The sequence below is a fragment of the Culex quinquefasciatus genome, chromosome 2 (genome assembly GCF_015732765.1).
Source record: "Culex quinquefasciatus strain JHB chromosome 2, VPISU_Cqui_1.0_pri_paternal, whole genome shotgun sequence".
Classification (NCBI taxonomy): domain Eukaryota; kingdom Metazoa; phylum Arthropoda; class Insecta; order Diptera; family Culicidae; genus Culex; species Culex quinquefasciatus.
In genome coordinates, this window is record NC_051862.1 from 178,826,427 (window position 1) to 178,846,020 (window position 19,594).

Sequence of the window (19,594 nt, forward strand, 5' to 3'; positions counted from 1 at the left end):
GCAATAAATGTTTCTAGTACGTTGGTAATTAAATGTTTACAGTTGAAAGTCACTATCTTGATAAATTTAGTATACAAGGATAAAATGCATGTCAGAAAAACCATTTTTAATTATTTACAGAAAGCTCGTAGACCCACCTTCCTATACTTGTATACCTATTGACTCAGAATAATAACTGAACAAATTGTGATTTGAAGATTTGAAGATTTGAAGATTTGAAGATTTGAAGATTTGAAGATTTGAAGATTTGAAGATTTGAAGATTTGAAGATTTGAAGATTTGAAGATTTGAAGATTTGAAGATTTGAAGATTTGAAGATTTGAAGATTTGTTCTTGTGATCCGTAAGGCAAAAGTTATGATTTTTAAAATATGCTAGTATATTTTGCAGATGTTTGTTATTCTGACAAAAGTGCTTTCAAAATGTCTTATTCCAAATTCAAGTAATCCTTGAACATCATTATTCATCACATCCGTCGTAGCCAATCTGGTACCAGCCGGCATGACTCCACTCTGCTTCATTGTATCCTTGCTCTTGAACCATCAAACTAGTTAGCATACATTCGTTCATCGATTTTCCTGCTCAAATAACTCGTCACGCCATCGCAAACCAAATTGAACGCCCTCGAACTTCTAGTGTCGAGGCGTCAATGTTCATGACATCGCCGGCAAATTGACTCCAACTGTAGAAAATTTAAAATCGCGTGCCAGACGTCCTCTGGGCGGGTGGTCGCGCCAACACTTGCGCCACTGTCTAGCGAAAAAACAAAAACAAAAGAATAAACAAAAAACCCTGGCCGGAAAATCGAGAGGAAAAACACTTTGCAGAGGAAGCAACACTATATGATATGTTTGTGTGCGCTTGTTTACAGACGTCATTGTATAGTTTTTCCGAGCAAACAAACGATTTTTCGCGCGCCCGCGTCAGATGAGTGAAAGTAAATATCACGAAATTGAGCTTGACGGCGATTTGAGGGGAGAGAAATTGGGGAGTTTAGGAGGATAATTCAAATTCCCAATCGGTGCATAACTGTTGACGTTATTGATCAACGAATCCAAATGTTTGTTTTTCGATTATCCGTTGAGAAAACAGCAAATTTATTCAAGGTAGGGCGATTCTTTTTTTCTGTCATTTTAGCATATTTTTTGTATTTATGAAACAATTTCAATACAATAATAATGAAAATATGATAGAGCTTTTTGAATACCACATTGTACTGATTTTTCAAATTGACAAGTAACAAGTTGCAAAATTTGACATAAAATTTAAACAATAATTGCTTTTAAACATAAACAAATCACATCATAAATAATAGCCTGAAACATATCCAAACAAATGGTCGTCATTAATTGTAGCAAAATGTATCGCGAACGCAATTAAGATACACCATGATCGACGATCTATAAATATGTCTGAACCGTTACAATTCGCAAATTTGGTCGCGTGGTTCTAAATTATCCGAGTTTTTCCCATCGTCCAAAGGGAAATAACACCGTAAATCTTTTGCCGCCATTCACGAATTCGCTGTCATAAATTGAAACGCTGAAAATGGCTGGGAAATGAAAAATTACCTCACAAAAATAAAGAAGCAGTCAGTTTGTCAGAAAGACTGTTTACATTTAGTCGCTCTCACTCCTCCGTCATGACTATTTGGACAAATTTCGACGAATTCGTTATGCAATGTTTACAAATAGGGAGAAATTAGCGATAAATCAGTAAAAAACGGAGGGAAAATAGTTGCCAACTGCATGGCCAAGCTGGTAAGAAAACGGTGCACCTGCTCTTCAACTAAAAATGAAGCTTGATGGTCATTGCACGGTGCGTTGGGTTTGCCTGCTGGTGGTGAACTATGCCGCAATATAAGGTGTGGATTAAATGTTAATCAGGTGCGTTGTGGGCCAGTGAATGAACGATGTTGAACAGGGTGTAGTTAGGGAAGCTGCTGGGGCGATCACAAGCACAGTTATGGAGTGGGCTGAATGGGCAGTGTTTACCGTAATGCGATGCAAGTTAAAATAGTGATGGGCTTAAGTGCATGAATACCGTTTCAATCAAGAAAAAATAACGAAAAAAAAATCTGTGCAGCGGGTTTGTTTATATCGGAAATATAAATATCTCAAGAAAATCGTATCTTTTGAATGTTTTCACTACATTTTATTTTCAAGATGACAAAAATATATGTTTAAATAACGGAATAAAAAATCGTCCGCGAATTATTTCGCATTTTTATTTATTTGACAATAATCAATTGAATTAAATCAACATTTATTGAATTTAATGTATTAAAAATTTATCATTCAATATGTTTTGCATGAACTTTTTTTAAAACCGGAGTTTTATAAGACCTCAAAACAAAGTTTAATGTCTTAACAATTTTGTGATAGTTTATGCTTTGAATATTTTAAGCATTTTATGATTTATTTGCCTCCCTCTCAGCATAACCAAACCATTTGATAAAATTTGTAATAGCCTTATTGATTTGTAACCCTCTAATGCCCATGGTTACTTCAAAGCACCACTCATTTTTAGTTTCAAAATTAAATACAGTACAGACTCGATTATCCGAAGTTCGATTATCCGAAGATTTGTATAGGATAATTGAATTTACAAAAAAAAAGTAAATTTGGAAGGTGTAAAAATTGAAGATTTAGTTCTACCTCCTTTTCTTTTAATATTATCCCAATTTAGACTGAAAAAGTGGAATTATACTGGAAAAGAGGTAAATTCACACATTTTCTCCACAATTCATTGCCGCCATTTTGACCGCCATCTTGGATTTAAAATTTCAAAATTACTTCAGAGTTGTTTTTAAGACAACGAAAAAAAATCGTGATTCGATTGCCCAAAGATTTGACTATCCGAAGTTTTTTTTCCAAGGCCATCGAATAATTAAGTCTGGACTGTATCTCGACTATCAGGCAATTTTTAGCCTGATTCCAGCTGCATTGTGTATGTCATATGTCAGCCTTTGAATTTCATCCATTTTGGTCAATTTAGTGCCTAATAATAATGTATAATAATTGTAAAATCTCGATTTTGCTCTTGGCAGGAAGGCAACCCCTTAAAATTATCAAATACATTTTTCAGTTATGTAAATAAAACTCTAAAAGAATGGTGCAGCAGGCCAAGCTAATGGTGTAGTGCCAATAAAAAGGGAAAGGAAAAGGAAATAAAACTGTAATACACTTAAATTTTACTCGGTATTACTTATATAAAAGCCACTGCATTAAAAAAAACGTGGTTGTTCAACATTATTTTTGAAAATTATTCCCGAGCAATCCCAGCCAAAACTGCTTTTTAATTGCTTTTTTCTCGACCCTCTCCGATTTCAATTAAACATTGTAGACATGTTATCCTACGCTTATAAAAGCCACTTTTGGGTATTTGGAGCCAGTTTAACATAATATTTTTGTACTTCGTAATTTAAATATTGCTGTATCTCGAAGCCGTTGCATCACATCAAAAAGTAGTCAGAGACAAACTTGTAGTAAATTAGACAGGTTTTCTGGTGAACCCACGAAAATTATACATTTATGTAAAATTGTCTGGAGAATCGATTCCCGTTTCCGTTTTTTTATTTTTTTTAAGTTTAGAGCACTTTTCAAAAAAACAGTTTCAGCAAACGATATTTGTATTTTTTACGAAAGTTGCTCCATACTACATTTTTACTGAATTATTTTGTAACATCTTAGGCTATTTACACTAAAATTTTGAACTTGACCTTTAAATTAAAAAATCAAAAAATCTCATAAAAGTGTATTTTTTTTCTTTCAGTGTATTTTTTGAGAAAAAAAAAATCTTAATCCACAAGTAAGGGCATTTCAAAATCGGCTCAGTCAGTGACGAGATATTCCAGTGACATTGATTTGGTACACATGTCTACATACAGCCAAACACACAGACATTTGCTCAGCTGGTGATTCTGAGTCGATATGTATAAATGACGGTAGGTCTAGGAGGTCTAATTAAAAAGTTCATTTTTTGAGTGATTTTATAGCCTTTCCTCAGTAAGGTGAGGAAGGCAAAAAGTGAAAACATTTAACGTATTTTATTTATTAAATCTCAATATAAAAAGCTATGCTTGAAAGTATAATAAGGCCGTTGCAAATATTTTTCAAAGTTTATGTCGCCCCCCCTCAATAAACTTTTTTTTCTTGATGTCAAACTAATTTTATTATAATGAATATGAATAAAAATAAAAAGGCTTAATCTGCGGCTACACGGAAAAAAACCTGCCATGGAATTTGAGCACTTTGTTCATGATTCAGAATTTCATGAACGCTTGTTCACGATTTTGGGAACAGATTTTCCTCCGTGTAGCTTTGTTAGCAGAAGTGGCTGAAGACAACTTTTCTTCCTTGTTTTCATTAATTAAATTCGGTTTTATCGGTGAAAAATCAAGTTATATTATATTCCTTTGAAGAACATAAAGTAAAGGGGCTAAAAACACTTGAAAATGTCCGAAAATATTATTTGTAGGGTTGTTTTTCTTCATGAAGTATTTTTGAATTGCAAAAAAATAATAAATATTAAGAATCACAATTTTTTTTCAAAAAATCATGTCTTTTTATTTGTTAATTTTATTATATGACTAAATAATTAAATCATGACTTTGGAACAAGATTTTGCACAATCCTAAACTCTATCGCAAAATATTCGTTTTTCAATTCCTTTAAAACACATAAAAAACTAAAAATTAAAAAATAGGAATTCAACCAAATTTTAGTGATAAAAGGTCATATAAAATCATTAACTAAAATTTTCAGCTGTGTTTTACGTCATAATCCATTTAAAAAAATGCTTTTTGGCTATCAAGAGAAACAAAGTTTTTAGAAATAAATGTCAGTAATATTTTCTCTTTTAATATGTAATTTAATAATATGTTTTAATTCAAAATTGTTTAAATTATATATTTTTTTCAATCAGGATTTAAATTTGATTTAAATCATATTCTCTGTTTAATTATGATGAAAAAAATAGTGTTGCATATACTTGTATATTAATTTTAACATAATTGTAAATGAGTATGAAAAGACAATTCGGTTTTAAAGTAAAATTCCAAAATAATAACCTTCTTGCAATAAATCAACTCCACAGCCTGGCACATTCTTCCCAGTGAGTAATCTGAACCGGCGTCAGCCTACTCACAAAAAAACGTTTACCGAGTATAAAGTGCAACATTCCCGCGACATCCCATTTGTCTCTCCAAAGGGATGACTGAAAGCGAAAACCGCCGTCCACCTATCCATTCACACACGACGAGACACTAGACAATAATAATAATTTTCCGCGGACACTACTTGGCATTTCTTCTCAATGACCGGCAAAGCATTCACACCCACTTTACTCTTTTCTCTCTCGATGTTATTTTTTTTACAAACACACTTTTTCCACGCAAACTGCTACAGAATTGTTGGATGCTGCATGCAAAATATGGCCCATCTCACATATCTTATGAGGCAACACAAAAAACAGGTTTCTCTCACACTTCTCAGAACATTTTCTTCTCAATTTCTGCGCGATTGAGCAAAACTTTTGCAATAAATTTTCTACGTTTTGCGGTCAGCAGTGACACCTCAAGCCCAACTCTCACTCCAGCAGGTTCACGCGATTTTCCTCGAGGAAAATCCTCTCGATCTTCCTCACTGTTATGACACGTCTTCTTGGAACATTCCATGCGCCGCGATCCCCACACTTGTTGCCTTCGTCACACAAACCTCCTCACTGTGTATTGAGCCGTTGTTGCCCTTTCGGGGGGTCCCTCACCAAGTTTCGCTCTCCGCCTCACTCACACACAAAGTTCTGCACCGATAAAACAGGTTTCCGCCGCGCGCTGAAACCGTTTCAACGAATCTCTCGAGAAACCTGAACCCGAGAGAGACTGACTGAGTGAGCGGAGCTCACGTCATTTGAGTTCAACAACACCGGCAAGACTGACTTCAACGGCAGGCTCGATGGTCAGAACGTGACGAGCGGATGGAAGCCAACCGACTGCTGGGCGTTGGGAGTTGGTTGAGGGCTCCGGGTTGGGAGCCCACACCGGTGGACCCCTCGTCACGCGGTTGGAGTTTAAAATGAGTTTTTTTATGGGTGTTAGTTTGTGTGCTAGTGGGTTGGAAGGAATGTTCGAGTAGCAGAAGGAGGAAAGGAGCGATAGCTTAACTGACTAAACTAAACGGTTTGACGATAGTAAGGTGCTAACATTTGGGCTGAAGTTTATAACTTTAGGAGACGACAAAGGACGTGACGTGACGACGGGGGTTCTTTAGAATTTGGTTTCGTCCTTGTTGTTGAGGGGTCAAAAATTGATTCGGGATGTTCAATTATGTATGGTGGGATTCGGTAGACTGCGGCAGGTGTGGTCCAATTTAAATTGATTCTTTTAATAACTTTCATTTAAACATAAAATAGAAATCCGTAAAACATGGATGTACTATTAATACTTTCTTTTTTAAATTGTTCAGTATATGTATCTCTATCCACTCAACTGAAAACCGCAAAAGTTATTCCAACACCTTTTCATTTTCTATGTAAAATTTTGGCCCCTAATCACAAATCTAAGGTTCATTCTATAATGTTCGATCAAAAGACTTGTATTTCAACAATACGCAGCTTGAAATGTGAAGTAAAAAGGACTTAAATGTAAAAGTAGACTTGCAATTTGAACTCAGAACTCTAAATAAAAAAAATAATAGTTCCAGCCAAAATCGCTAAAAATATTTTTTTTTTTAATTTCTGCCATCTTTCTGCATTAAATTTTGTACAATCTTAAGACATGTTTATGTGAAATTTATTGTACTTTTCAAATCAGAAATAACACTGATAGTCAATTTTGTTACACATGAAAATAATAAATTAAAATTTTGGTTCAAATTCAAAACATAGGTAATTGTAGATTCAAAAAGCAAATAAATTTTCCATAAAATAACATCTCACGATTTTTTACTGTTGAGTATCAAATAACAGCACAGGTTATGGAACTGTTTCTAACTTTTTTCATGTTAATACATTTTCTCTAAATCTTGAATACGCATTTTTTTCGAATATTATTAGCTATCCCGTGTCCGGGAAGTCATTTTGAGCAACTTATGTTCCACGAAAAACTGTGCTTCTTTTGGTTTAAGTTTTTCTTCATTTTTTGTAGTTTTTTTTTTGTACTACTTTGACACACATTGTTGACTTAAAAGCTTATGATTTAGGTTTATATAAAAAATATATGTAAAAACTTGCAATAAAAAACATAAAAATATCAAAATATGGTATGAATTTACTGATAGTTTTTTTTTCATATATTCTTTTATATGAGCCTAAATCATTAGCTTTTAACGTGTGCCAAAGTATAATCTGGGCACAATCAAAATTACTGCAAACTTATTATAACTATAATAATAACTTATTATGACTATATAATAGGGAATACAAGTCACATAAAACAGGTTAAATCATCCAACCCAAAATTTTTAATTTTCATTTTGGCGTTTTTTTAGAAAAGGAAAGACGAAAAATAAGGTCATGAATTAATGAAAAATTATTTGTGCAATTCCGTCGTGAAACTACTTACTTTTCCTGTCATTCTTGAACTACGAAATAGCCTACTTTTCTGTTCCAAAAATAACAGAATCGAATAGCAACACTTTTCAAAATAAATGCTGGAAAGTTCTACTTTTCAGCACTGAAATGGGTGCTGAAAAGTTGAACTTTGCAGCACTTGTTTCGATAACTTTCGACACTTTTCAAAAAAAAAGTTGTGATTTAATCGATTTATTGACAAAAAACATGAAAATTTGACTCAATGGGTGTTTCTCGGAATTGAAAAAAATGTTGTATGGAACTCGTTGCAAAACTTGATTTTTTCAGCACACGCCGTATTTATCCAACTCGGTTTATATTTATTCAGATTTTTTCTTTTCCATGTACATTCATTCAGTAAAAATAATATTGAGTGTCCAATCACAATCGATGACTTTTCACCTCAAAATCCTAGCGGTTACGGTCTCGTTAACTCCACCAACCCTTTGACACATTTTGACAAAGTGTGCCTTAATTTTTTTTAAGTTTCAAAAATAACATTTTCCTTAACTTTAATCAACTAATGATTCAGAAATGCTTTAAAATTTAACCAGCAGGTGGCACAGGTCTCACCCATAATTGTCGAAATGTGAGATTTTTGCAGGAAATTCAATTTCCTACAACTTTGTCGAAGGGTGCAACATGCTCCGAGTCGATCCACTACAGTCCAGACTCGATTCTCCAAAGCCTCGATTATCGGATGTTTCGATTATCCGATGTTCGATTATCCAATTATCCATTTTAGTCAAATTTGAACAGTCAATTGTCTATAAAATCACAAAATGCGTTTTTTTAAATATTTCATCAAAATTTGACCGCGATCTCGGATTTCAAAATCTTTTTTACTTTAGCGTAGTTTAGGGGTCATACTTTAGGTATTGAGTATTTAAAAACACCCAAAAATAAAATAAATTAAATGTGTACGTAATGGGCTTATTTCGGGAACATTTCTGGAGAATGTTTCGAAAAATGCAATTTTTCGGCATAAATCCACCTGGGAGAAGCTAAAAACTTAAATTTTGGTCAAATATTGTTAGTGCATCTTAATCTATGGACAAAAACCTATCATTTGAACACAATATAAACCTAAATGAAACAGTTTGTTTATAGATTCCCAGCGATTTTAGAAAATTTGTTCAATAAAGTGTTTTTTATTCAGTTAAAAGAGGGGATGCTAGAAAGTATTTTATTCTTGGGAAGGAAACATTGTTCCCAAAATTCATAACCTATCATTTAAGATGTGAGCAACTAGAATTCCTCGACATCACCTCAAAATGGGACAGGCTAGAATGGGTTCCTACAAAATAAACTTAGGACGTGAAATTGAAATAAAAAAACAACAATTTTTTACTGTCTACTGTATGAAATGTACAAATCTAGACAATTATTCTTGATTGGATAAGTTGGCTTATTTAAGGTAATTTTTTGAATGCTTCAATTTATGTTGAAAATTGCAATAACGCATAAATAGAGTTTAAATCAAATATTATTTTTTTCCAGAAATTGATGATTTACATTTTTCATACATTGCCATATTATTTATAGAATGAAATGGAGGTTGTAAGTATATTTAAAAAAAAACTAATTTTAAATAAAAATTAACCCACAACACTACAATTCAAAACACCATAAACAAGCAAGTGCCACATGAAAATCGCATGTACATATTTTACCGAAATACATCATTACTCAGTGTCGCCCGTCAGCCGGCACGTGAACAGACGATTCATGAATAAAAACTTGAAATCCGAGATGGCTTTAGCATAAGTAAAAAAAAACAAGAAGGTCAAATTTGTAACTGTCCGGAATGCCATTCCTCCCAAACTCGACGAATCAGATCAAATGACACAAAATAAAATTGTTACGAAAATTAATTTGTCCAAAGAGAATTCATCCAACACATGATATCTGTGAGTCACTTCTCGCATGAAGCCCCACCACCACCACCCAATTTATGTACAATCAAGCCGATTGTAGGCCCCTTTTTTGGATTCATGTTTCTTTATGCGCTGCTCTGTATGCAAAGGCAGACTAAAAGTGGTGAATTTCCAGTGCCAGCTTGGAGAACACACCTTAATCGAGTTTCTCTTTAACTTCGTGCTTCGTTTTTCATGCTAAATTACTTTCCAGTGAGTGACTTGATGTTTGCGTGTTGTTTTGTTCCACTCACCTTTACTGACCAACACAAACCAAACTGACCACAATTTATGCTTTCTGGTTTACTCTTCCGTTCTCCTAATTGCTGCTCGTTCATGTATTCCCCTTTTCGAATTATTCCCTTTATGTTATTTTGCTTGGCGTTGTTTCATTGTAAATAGGGCATTCATATTCCATACATTCGATTCCTAAAGTCACTTGTTATACATTCTCACATTCTCCAAATTTCATTTCGTCACAAATTTTGTTGTGTCTGTTTTTAGAGTACCGTAAAACGGGGTGACTTTGATAGCCGCAAAATGAAGAGTACAATTAAAATACGTAAGGAATGGTTTAGAAACATACTGACCGTGGTAGAGAAGTGTTCAAAGTACCTCAAGAAGAACTTTTCATAAAATTTTGAAAAGTTTAAAAAGTTAGTTAACTATAGTTAAGAAAATGTTGATGAAAGTCATTATTTTAAACTTCTCAAAGTGTCATGATTTTCTCAATGAACATGATTTTTAATCGGAAAATGGATTGCATTTTCGGATTCCTTGGACAATTTTCCACTAGGAGAAGGTTAAAAAAGTTTGTAAAAAATAAATAATATGTGTTTTTGAAACACAATTATAAAAACTCTCTAAATTTATAGGCAATTTCAGTTGAACAAATTTCATGTAAAATGTGAAAACTTGTGATTCGTGCTTCGAATTCAGTATAAAATGCAATATAAATCGATAATTTTATAAACAAAACTAGTTTTAACAAATTTCAGGCAAAATTCCGACTTTTTAACAATTTTACCTAAAATTTATATGGATTTTGCTTAAAAGCTTATACACTTAGTTAACTAAATATAAACATTGATTTTTTTTCTTAAATACTATATCAGCTACTTTAGTGATGGTACATTTAACGTACAAATGTAGTTTGAACATCTTAAATATGATTTTAACAAGAAAAACTATGACTATCAAAGTCACCCCGGAATTCAAACTTAGAATTTTTAACGTAACTATTTTTCTAAACATCATTGAAAAAACTTTTTTTCCGAAATAGTGCATGGACTTTGTGTGGCCTACCCCAGTACATGTTTTAAAAATAATAACCTTGAGAAAAACCTAACCTGTTGGAAAATATTCTAAAAACAAATTGAAATCCTATCAAAGTCACCCCGGTTTACGGTATTTTATTGACACGATATAGGGTAAGGGGGAAAACATTCTGTTCATTCACCTGTTTGAATGTCAACAGAGACTGCAAGTGCACTGGGATAGGGCGTGGAGAGAGGAAATGCACACGTGAGCGGTGTGGGCCATGTGGAGATGTTCAGTTTGGCATTTAGATAGTTCATTTCTTTTCATTTATTTCGTTGTTTAAGCATTAAATGTGTGAAGTTGCTATCCTAAGCTGAGATGTGAACTACCTGTCTACAGCTGGTAAGTTCAAAGTTGGGAACAGAGTTTGCGGGTGCTTTAGGAATCGAGTAAATCTACTGAAGGAAAAAAGTTAAAACCTTCAAAACATTTAGATAGTATTATATGAATTTAATATCAAAAGCATAAGCATTAGTTATTTTTCTAACTATTCTTTTCTTCTCTTTGGTCATAACAAATTTATTTCAAGTGAGAAATAAATTTTCATTATTTTTGTTTTTTTTTTTTGCTTGTTCAACAAACACCAAAAAGACAAAAAAAAACCTCATTGATGTTATTATACTTGTTCTACAAAAAATTAAAACGTATAAACATTAAAATTACAATCCATGGATACATCATTTGAATGAAAAACTGTTTTAAAATGTATTTAAGATTAGTTCAGTTCTAGAGTTAAAAAAAAGTCCTATAAGCTATTGTGTTTCTTATGTCATATGTAGGACCTGTTCAAAAAAATCTAGAGTAGTTTTTCAATCATTATTTTTCAGAACATCTAAGTATTGACCATTTTTTCAAGAGTAAATTTCTTACAAACGATTTTTTTTAAATTGTCTATCACAATGTAACCATTGTTTCATATTTACATAAAAAATAATAATAATAATAACACTGACCCACATAAATTGACAAAAATGACTGCGCAGTCTCAACTCGAGGGGGAAGCATGAAGTTTGGGGTCCCCCGAACTATTTTGAATTTTTCAAAAATATTTAGACAGGACCGAATGGTTTTTCTCCAAACTTTCCGGAGGCTTCCCTTTGACCAAAGAGGCCACTTTGCATTATTGGTTTGCCCATACAAGCCTTCACACAATTTTGGAAACTATTCATACAAAAATGATAAACAATAAAGAAAATTGTGATTTATTGAAAAATAGAATTTCAAGCAAACATTTTTTACATATTTTCTAATTTACAATTGTAAAGGACCTATTTTTTAGTTACGTTTGAGTTTAAGAGAGAAAACATCATTTTTTCGATTTTATAAATTGTGGCCGAAATCTGAAAATACTTAGTTTTTGTATTGTAAACAATTTTTTCTTAAATATTAGTGTGAAAAGCATCAAATAAATAACTGAAATAAAAAAAATAATAACTGAATTTGATATTACGTACAGAATACTACAGAATAAAAAAAACTGTGATATAAGAATAAGAAATGCCTCATTTCCACTAAATATCCTTCTTTTATTAAACTTTAGAAGGTTATTTTGTAACTTTTTTTCCTCCTCAGCTCGTTTTCCTATGAACCAGTAAAGTCTTGGTCTCTTATGAGCTTTTTTTTGTCATTTAAAAAAAAACTCCATTTTACACCATTATGTTGTCCATATAATTTTCCATTCAAATTTGGGAGCTGTCAATGCAAAAATGATATGAGCAATTCGCTACGAAATCGGTCTTTTTTCTTCAATTTTAATTTTTGTGTTTTTTAATCCGACTGAAACTTTTTTGGTGCCTTCGGTATGCCCAAAGAAGCCATTTTGCATCATTAGTTTGTCCATATAATTTTCCATACAAATTTGGCAGCTGTCCATACAAAAATGATGTATGAAAATTCAAAAATCTGTATCTTTTGAAGGAATTTTTTGATCGATTTGGTGTCTTCGGCAAAGTTGTAGGTATGGATACGGACTACACTGGAAAAAAAATGATACACGGTAAAAAAAAATTGGTGATATTTTTATTTAACTTTTTATCACTAAAACTTGATTTGCAAAAAAACACTATTTTTAATTTTTTTTATTTTTTGATATGTTTTAGAGGACATAAAATGCCAACTTTTCAGAAATTTGCAGGTTGTGCAAAAAATCATTGACCGAGTTATGAATTTTTTAATCAATACTGATTTTTTCAAAAAATCGAAATTTTGGTCGCAAAAATTTTTCAACTTTATTTTTCGATGTAAAATTGAATTTGCAATCAAAAAGTACTTTAGTGAAATTTTGATAAAGTGCACCGTTTTCAAGTTATAGCCATTTTTATGTAACTTTTTTTCAAAATAGTCGCAGTTTTTCATTTTTTTAAATTAGTGCACATGTTTGCCCACTTTTGAAAAAAATATTTTTGAAGAGCTGAGAAAATTCTCTATATTTTGCTTCTTCGGACTTTGTTGATACGACCTTTAGTTGCTGAGATATTGCAATGCAAAGGTTTAAAAACAGGAAAATTGATGTTTTCTAAGTCTCACCCAAACAGCCCAACATTTTTCAATGTCGATATCTCAGCAACTATTGGTCCGATTTTCAATGTCAAAATATGAAACATTTGTGAAATTTTCCGATCTTTTCGAAAACAATATTTTCAAAATTTTCAAATCAAGGCTAACATTTTAAAAGGGCGTAATATTGAATGTTTGGCCCTTTTGAAATGTTAGTCTTGATTTGAAAATTTTGAAAAGATTGTTTTCGAAAAGATCGGAAAATTTCACAAATGTTTCATATTTTGACATTGAAAATCGGACCATTAGTTGCTGAGATATCGACATTGAAAAATGTTGGGCTGTTTGGGTGAGACTTAGAAAACATCAATTTTCCTGCTTTTAAACCTTTGCATTGCAATATCTCAGCAACTAAAGGTCGCATCAACAAAGTCCGAAGAAGCAAAATATAGAGAATTTTCTCAGCTTTTCAAAAATATTTTTTTCAAAAGTGGGCAAACATGTGCACTAATTTTAAAAAATGAAAAACTGCGACTATTTTGTAAAAAGTTACATAAAAATGGCTATAACTTGAAAACGGTGCACTATATCAAAATTTCACTAAAGTACTTTTTGATTGTAAATTCAATTTTACATCGAAAAATAAAGTTGAAAAATTTTGCGACCAAAATTTCGAAAAAATCAGTATTGATTAAAAATTCATAACTCAGTCAATGATTTTTGCACAACCTGAAATTTCTGAAAGTTGGCATTTTATGTCTAAAACATATCAAAAATAAAAAATTAAAAATAGTGTTTTTTTGCAAATCAAGTTTTAGTGATAAAAGTTAAATAAAAATATCACCAATTTTACCGTGTATCATTTTTTCCAGTGTAGTCCGTATCCATACCTACAACTTTGCCGAAGACACCAAATCGATCAAAAAATTCCTTCAAAAGATACAGATTTTTGAATTTTCATACATCATTTTTGTATGGACAGCTGCCAAATTTGTATGGAAAATTATATGGACAAACTAATGATGCAAAATGGCTTCTTTGGGCATACCGAAGGCACCAAAAAAAATTCAGTCGGATTAAAAAATACAAAAAAAATCGAATGACCGAAATCCTAGAGAACTGCTCATATGTGAAAATTAAAATCTGTATCTTTTGAAGGAATGTATTGATCGATTTGGAGTTTTCGGAAAAGTTGAGGACTACACCGAAAACAATGATGCAGTAACATTTTAAGTGTAAAGAAGACCAGATTTTTGGGAGTGCTTCTAGTAGTTGAAAGTTTATTAAAAACGTAACTTAATCCACCCAAAAGTGGTTGGTGCCTTCCTCACATTTAAAGGGTAATGCTATCCAAAAAAGACACAAAAGGGCGAACCTTTCAGTGTTCTAACAATTTGACTTATTATTCATACCATCAGATTGGGTAGTCAGATCTTCATAATTCAGGGAACTTATGTAAGGTCTTTTTATTACCTATCCAACGACAGGTCGCATGATAGATCCGCACAATGTTTTCATCAAAATATCTAAGATCCGGCTTTCGAAAAGTGCATAAATAACACTTAAGTGCTTATAACTTTTGATAGGGTTGTCAGATCTTCACTCTTTTGAACTCGTTGGAAAGGTCTTTTCAATACCTTTCTAAAAATGTATAACATGACGAGGTTTCTTATAAAAACCACCCTTTTTACAATCTTCCGGACTTATGTTAAAATCGTTTTCTTAGCATACCTTTTGAAGTACTAAACTAAACTTTATAATTTTAAATAGCGACTTATGGGACCCCAAGACGGATCGAATGAGACCAAAACAGACAAAATCGGTTGAGCCAGTGCCGAGATAACCCAGTGCAAATTATTTGATCAACGTCCCTCCACACACACAGACATTTGTTCAGAATTTGATTCAGAGTCGATATGTAGGGGAAAGTGGGGCAAGTGTAACAAGCTAAGGAAATGCTCGTTATAACCCATTAAAAACGTTAAAAAATCTGTCGGATTTTTAAGAATCATCTTATTCCAGGTCTTGACTGAGACTTTGATAGAACAAATTTAAAAAAAAATCTGTTTTTAATGTAAAAAAATTGATTTTAAAATTTTTGATTTTTCGTACGTTCTACTCAACTAGTGGGGCAAGACGAACAACCCGTTGGGGCAAGAGTAACAATGCATGAAAAAACATGCTAATTTACTAACAATTGAACTATTATCACTAAGATACATCAGATTAGGACATCAAACGTTTCTTTCATTTTTAGATTAAAAAATAATATTTTACTAAAAATTTGACCGTTCTTACGAAAAAAAAAATTACTTAGATGATAAACAGTAAATTTTCATGATATTATTATATCGTGTATGGACAATTTTTTAAACAATTGTTTATCAGTTTTTAAGAACTTTTATGTATTTTTTTCGCAATAAAATATGTTGCTGCAGCAATTCGTATTTTTTCCATACTAAAAATCCATATGGTACACTTGCCCCACCTAAACAAGATTTTTTAAAAGCTCTCTACAAAAATAACCAAAACATAAATCATACTTTATAATACGTGCAAGTCATTGGTAAGGACACTACTGATCTAGGAAAAATAGCATTTTGATAAAATGAGTCTCAAAACGAACCCTAAGCCTTATTTTGTACTTTCCAAATATTATAAGGAAACAAAGGTTTTGAAAAAACTTCATTCAATCTTATGCCCCGTGGCGTTTACGTCGTTTTGGCGGTTATGTGGTAGTAGAATCAGCTAATTGCATTGCTAGCAACAATTCCTCATACTGGAAATAATCAAAATTGTAAAAATTACGGCCTTACGAGCGATTGTTCCTCTTGCCCCATATGGTCGTCTTGCCCCACCTTCCCCTATACGTGAAGGTGGGTCTAGGAGGTTAAATTAAGAATTTCATTTTTCGAGTGATTTTACAGCCTTTCCTCAGTAAGGTGAGGAAGGCAAAAAGGGAGTAATTTTAAAGAGTGTAACTTTTTTTTCTGAATAGTCTTTACCAGTACCTACAACTTTATCGGAGACATCAAATCGATTAAATTTTTTTTCGAGATATAGACATTCGACAATTTACATAACATTTTTTAATGGATAGCTGCCAAAATTGTATGGAAACTTGTATGGGAAAACTAACATTGAAGAATGGCTTTTTTGGACATCGGGAAGCCCATGGAAAGTTTAAGTCAAATAAAAAAATAAACATTTCAATGTTTATGTCATGTTATTTCAATGTGTCAATTTTTACAAACTAATATTTATACACAATATGAATACATCAAAATTTGAATTTATATTTTATTCAATTTAAAATTTATTAAAAACACATTGTTAATTTGTTAATCAAATAGTGTGAGGGAGTAATTCCAACCCAAAACAAGAATTTTTCAGACATGTTATCCTAGGCTCCTCAAGCATGACATTTGAGAAGGGCTCAAGTTATTTACATATTTTTTTGTATTTCGTAATTTAAATATTGCTGTTTCTCGAAACCTTTTCATCGTATCAGAAAATGGTCAAAGGCAAACTTCTTGGAAAATTGACAAGCTTTCTGAAAAAATACGCTAGTATAAACATACACGCTTTTTCTATGACATTTATTGATTTTAAGGTTTACATATATTTATCAGAAAATTAGTGAATAAGGACCTTTTGAGATAAATGTATTGCTGATATCTGGGTGCTGAATAGTGGTTCGCAAAACGGCCTCAATTTTGAACTGTCAAAGTGGAACCAATTTACTGTTCGCCAAATGTAGAGAGTATTGCTATCGTTTATTAAAAATTGTTTTCTTTTAGCAAGAATGAAAAATGTGTGGCTTTTGAGGACCGGAAGTTGATGTCGAGAAATCTTAAGAAAGTTGAAGACGAGATCTTTTTTTCATAATCATGAATGGAAGTTGTTTATGGAGTCGATGCGGTTGTATCCATCCAGAAGCTGTATTTATTGTTTGGTTCCGTTGAAAAGCCTACTGATTTAGTGAAAATCTGTTCTGTTTGTTGGATCAGCTTCACTAGAATTAGCGATGTTATTTGCTGGACCAGGAAGAGCTGCAGGATTCCAAAATCAGCCAGGGAATTTATCTGCTACATCGCAGAATGACACTCTCGCCGCAGTTCTTCGTCACCGTAAAAATGAAAAATCTCGTCAACCAATCAAAACTTGAAAACACACCCAATTTTCCAGCAAAAAATGTCATAAACTAGACAAAATAAAACATTATAAAACAGCTCATTTATCAGTAAGAAAAAAGTCAAGCTTGTGCTTGAACAACCTCCTACTTTGTAGATATAAACAAAGTGGGATCATTCGAAAATCACGTTACGCATTCTCTCTATTCATCACCCAGGCTGATATCATCAAATTAATTGTAATTGACAATTTGCTTCATGTTTTTCATGTGAAAATTTAACTATTAGGATTGTTTAATGAATCAATCAATCATTCTCCAGTTTCATCAAAACAAAAAGCGAGTGCCTTCCCTGAACCTTCCCCAACCTTTCCAATCAACACGTTACGTTCCCTTGGCTGCACCACCATCGAAAAAAGGAAACTAACGATTATTAAATTACACCAATAAGCGCACAAGACCATCAACATCAGTCTTCCACCACCCCAAAAAAGAACCACGTCGTAGTCAGCAGCATTAACCTAGTTTAACTTCGCCCACCCAAAAAGCTGGCGAGGGTCGTCGGAAGTAGAAGTAACATTTCCCGTAAATTACACCTTGCTGCGTCACACACAGAATGGCAACCACAAAAACCCAATCGATAAACCATAATCAACGGTTGAAAATAATTTATGTACTCACCATAACCGCTCGCGAACTCGACAATCTTCTCCGAACTTCGCAGCAGTCCGAAGCTGCTCCACAGGTTATTGATCCGCCGGCCGAAGGACCTCCGGTGCTGCACTCCGGGCTTTCTTCGTGGCCGCAAGGCTGGGGCAACCACCACCGATTTCCTTTTGACCGGCTTCCTAATCTCGTAACGATTTGTGTCCTCGGGAATCGATATTCCGCTGTTCTGGTTGTTGTTCTCCTCTGCAGGTGGCGACGAGGTGCTGCTGATCAGCGAGGACGGTTCCGAGGCTTCCGGGTCGGCTATTGGAGCCTTGGGGTCTTGGGGTTTGACGACTGGCGGTCGTTTTGGGGAACCAGTCTTGCGAGATCTTCTCCGGAACAGTGACTTGAAATTGTTCACAAAGTTGGAGTTCCGATGGGGAGATTCCCGAGCTCGAACCTCGTACGATTGAACCATTTCTTCGCGGACTTCACCGAGCTTCACGGCACTACGTCTTATTCCGACTGCAACCGCAGGTCATTTAACCTGTTCGATGGCCACCAGGACCACCGGTAGACCAGTACCGGTCACTGAACTGTGGAAAATGTAAATTTTCACTTCCTTCCCCTAACTTAACACTGAAAAAACTAAACACGCAAACTTTATGCAATTCCTGACCCTCCTTCTCCCCAGGCACCACAGACTCGTGGTCACTCTTTCGCGACACCGTAGGGTCAGCTGGAACCACGCGCACACGAAACGGTCTTCCTGTTCTGAGTCACCACAAGCTACTACTCGGTAGTACACCTCACGAAATTGACGCGCGACTATTCAGCAATGTCTGTGGTACAAAACAGCTACATAGAATGATAGAACCCCCCCATTGTGACGACGACCACCCTCTTTGGCGGCTAGAAAAACAGCAGCAGCAAAAACACAACACACCACATGCTAATAGGTTATGTTTGTATTTGTGGGCGGTAAGTGTGTGGGGAGGTGTTCTCGAGTGCGCGCGAAGACGTTTTTTTGATTGGCGGGGTTTTGGTTTCGGCGTGGTGGCGAAGATGGGGGTGAATTGCAAGAATGTTGTTGGGTACGGAAGTAGGAAAATTGGGGAGCCTTCGTGGTAGATCCGATGGAAACGCATGGTTGGTTACAATAGTTTGAGTTTAAATGTTAAATCAGAGTAGGCATCCTGAAAGATCAAAACTTGGCCCAGGTGACCCCGCCTCTAGACGGGATTCGATCCAAATTTTCGCCAAAAATCAATTTTTCAACCAATTTTTGATCTTTAAAATGCATTGGCAAAAAACTCTAAAAATGTAAGGGAATTTAACATATGGCGGTTTGACTTGTTTAATGTGACTTTGCCAATGTCAACAAATCAGGGAGCAAAAATATATATTTTCATAAACTTCAATAGTTTTTAGAAATTCGATGAATTACTCATTAAAAACTATTCAATATATATTTTTTCACACTTTTTAAATATTTTAAAATATTTGAATAA

General features: G+C 33.7%; 1 protein-coding gene across 2 annotated transcripts in view; it reads right to left on the minus strand.

Moving 5' to 3' along the window:
• The window catches only part of LOC6037028 (MAGUK p55 subfamily member 6), a 69,900-nt gene extending 51,105 nt beyond the window's left edge, over positions 1-18,795 (minus strand). The window contains exon 1 of one of the 2 annotated variants that reach the window (XM_038252817.1): positions 18,114-18,795. In XM_038252817.1, coding sequence (XP_038108745.1) covers positions 18,114-18,561 — 448 coding nt within the window. In that variant the 5' untranslated portion in view covers positions 18,562-18,795. The remainder of the gene's footprint in view (positions 1-18,113) is intronic. The other variant, XM_038252816.1, reaches the window with a different exon arrangement.
• Positions 18,796-19,594: the final 799 nt, after the last annotated feature.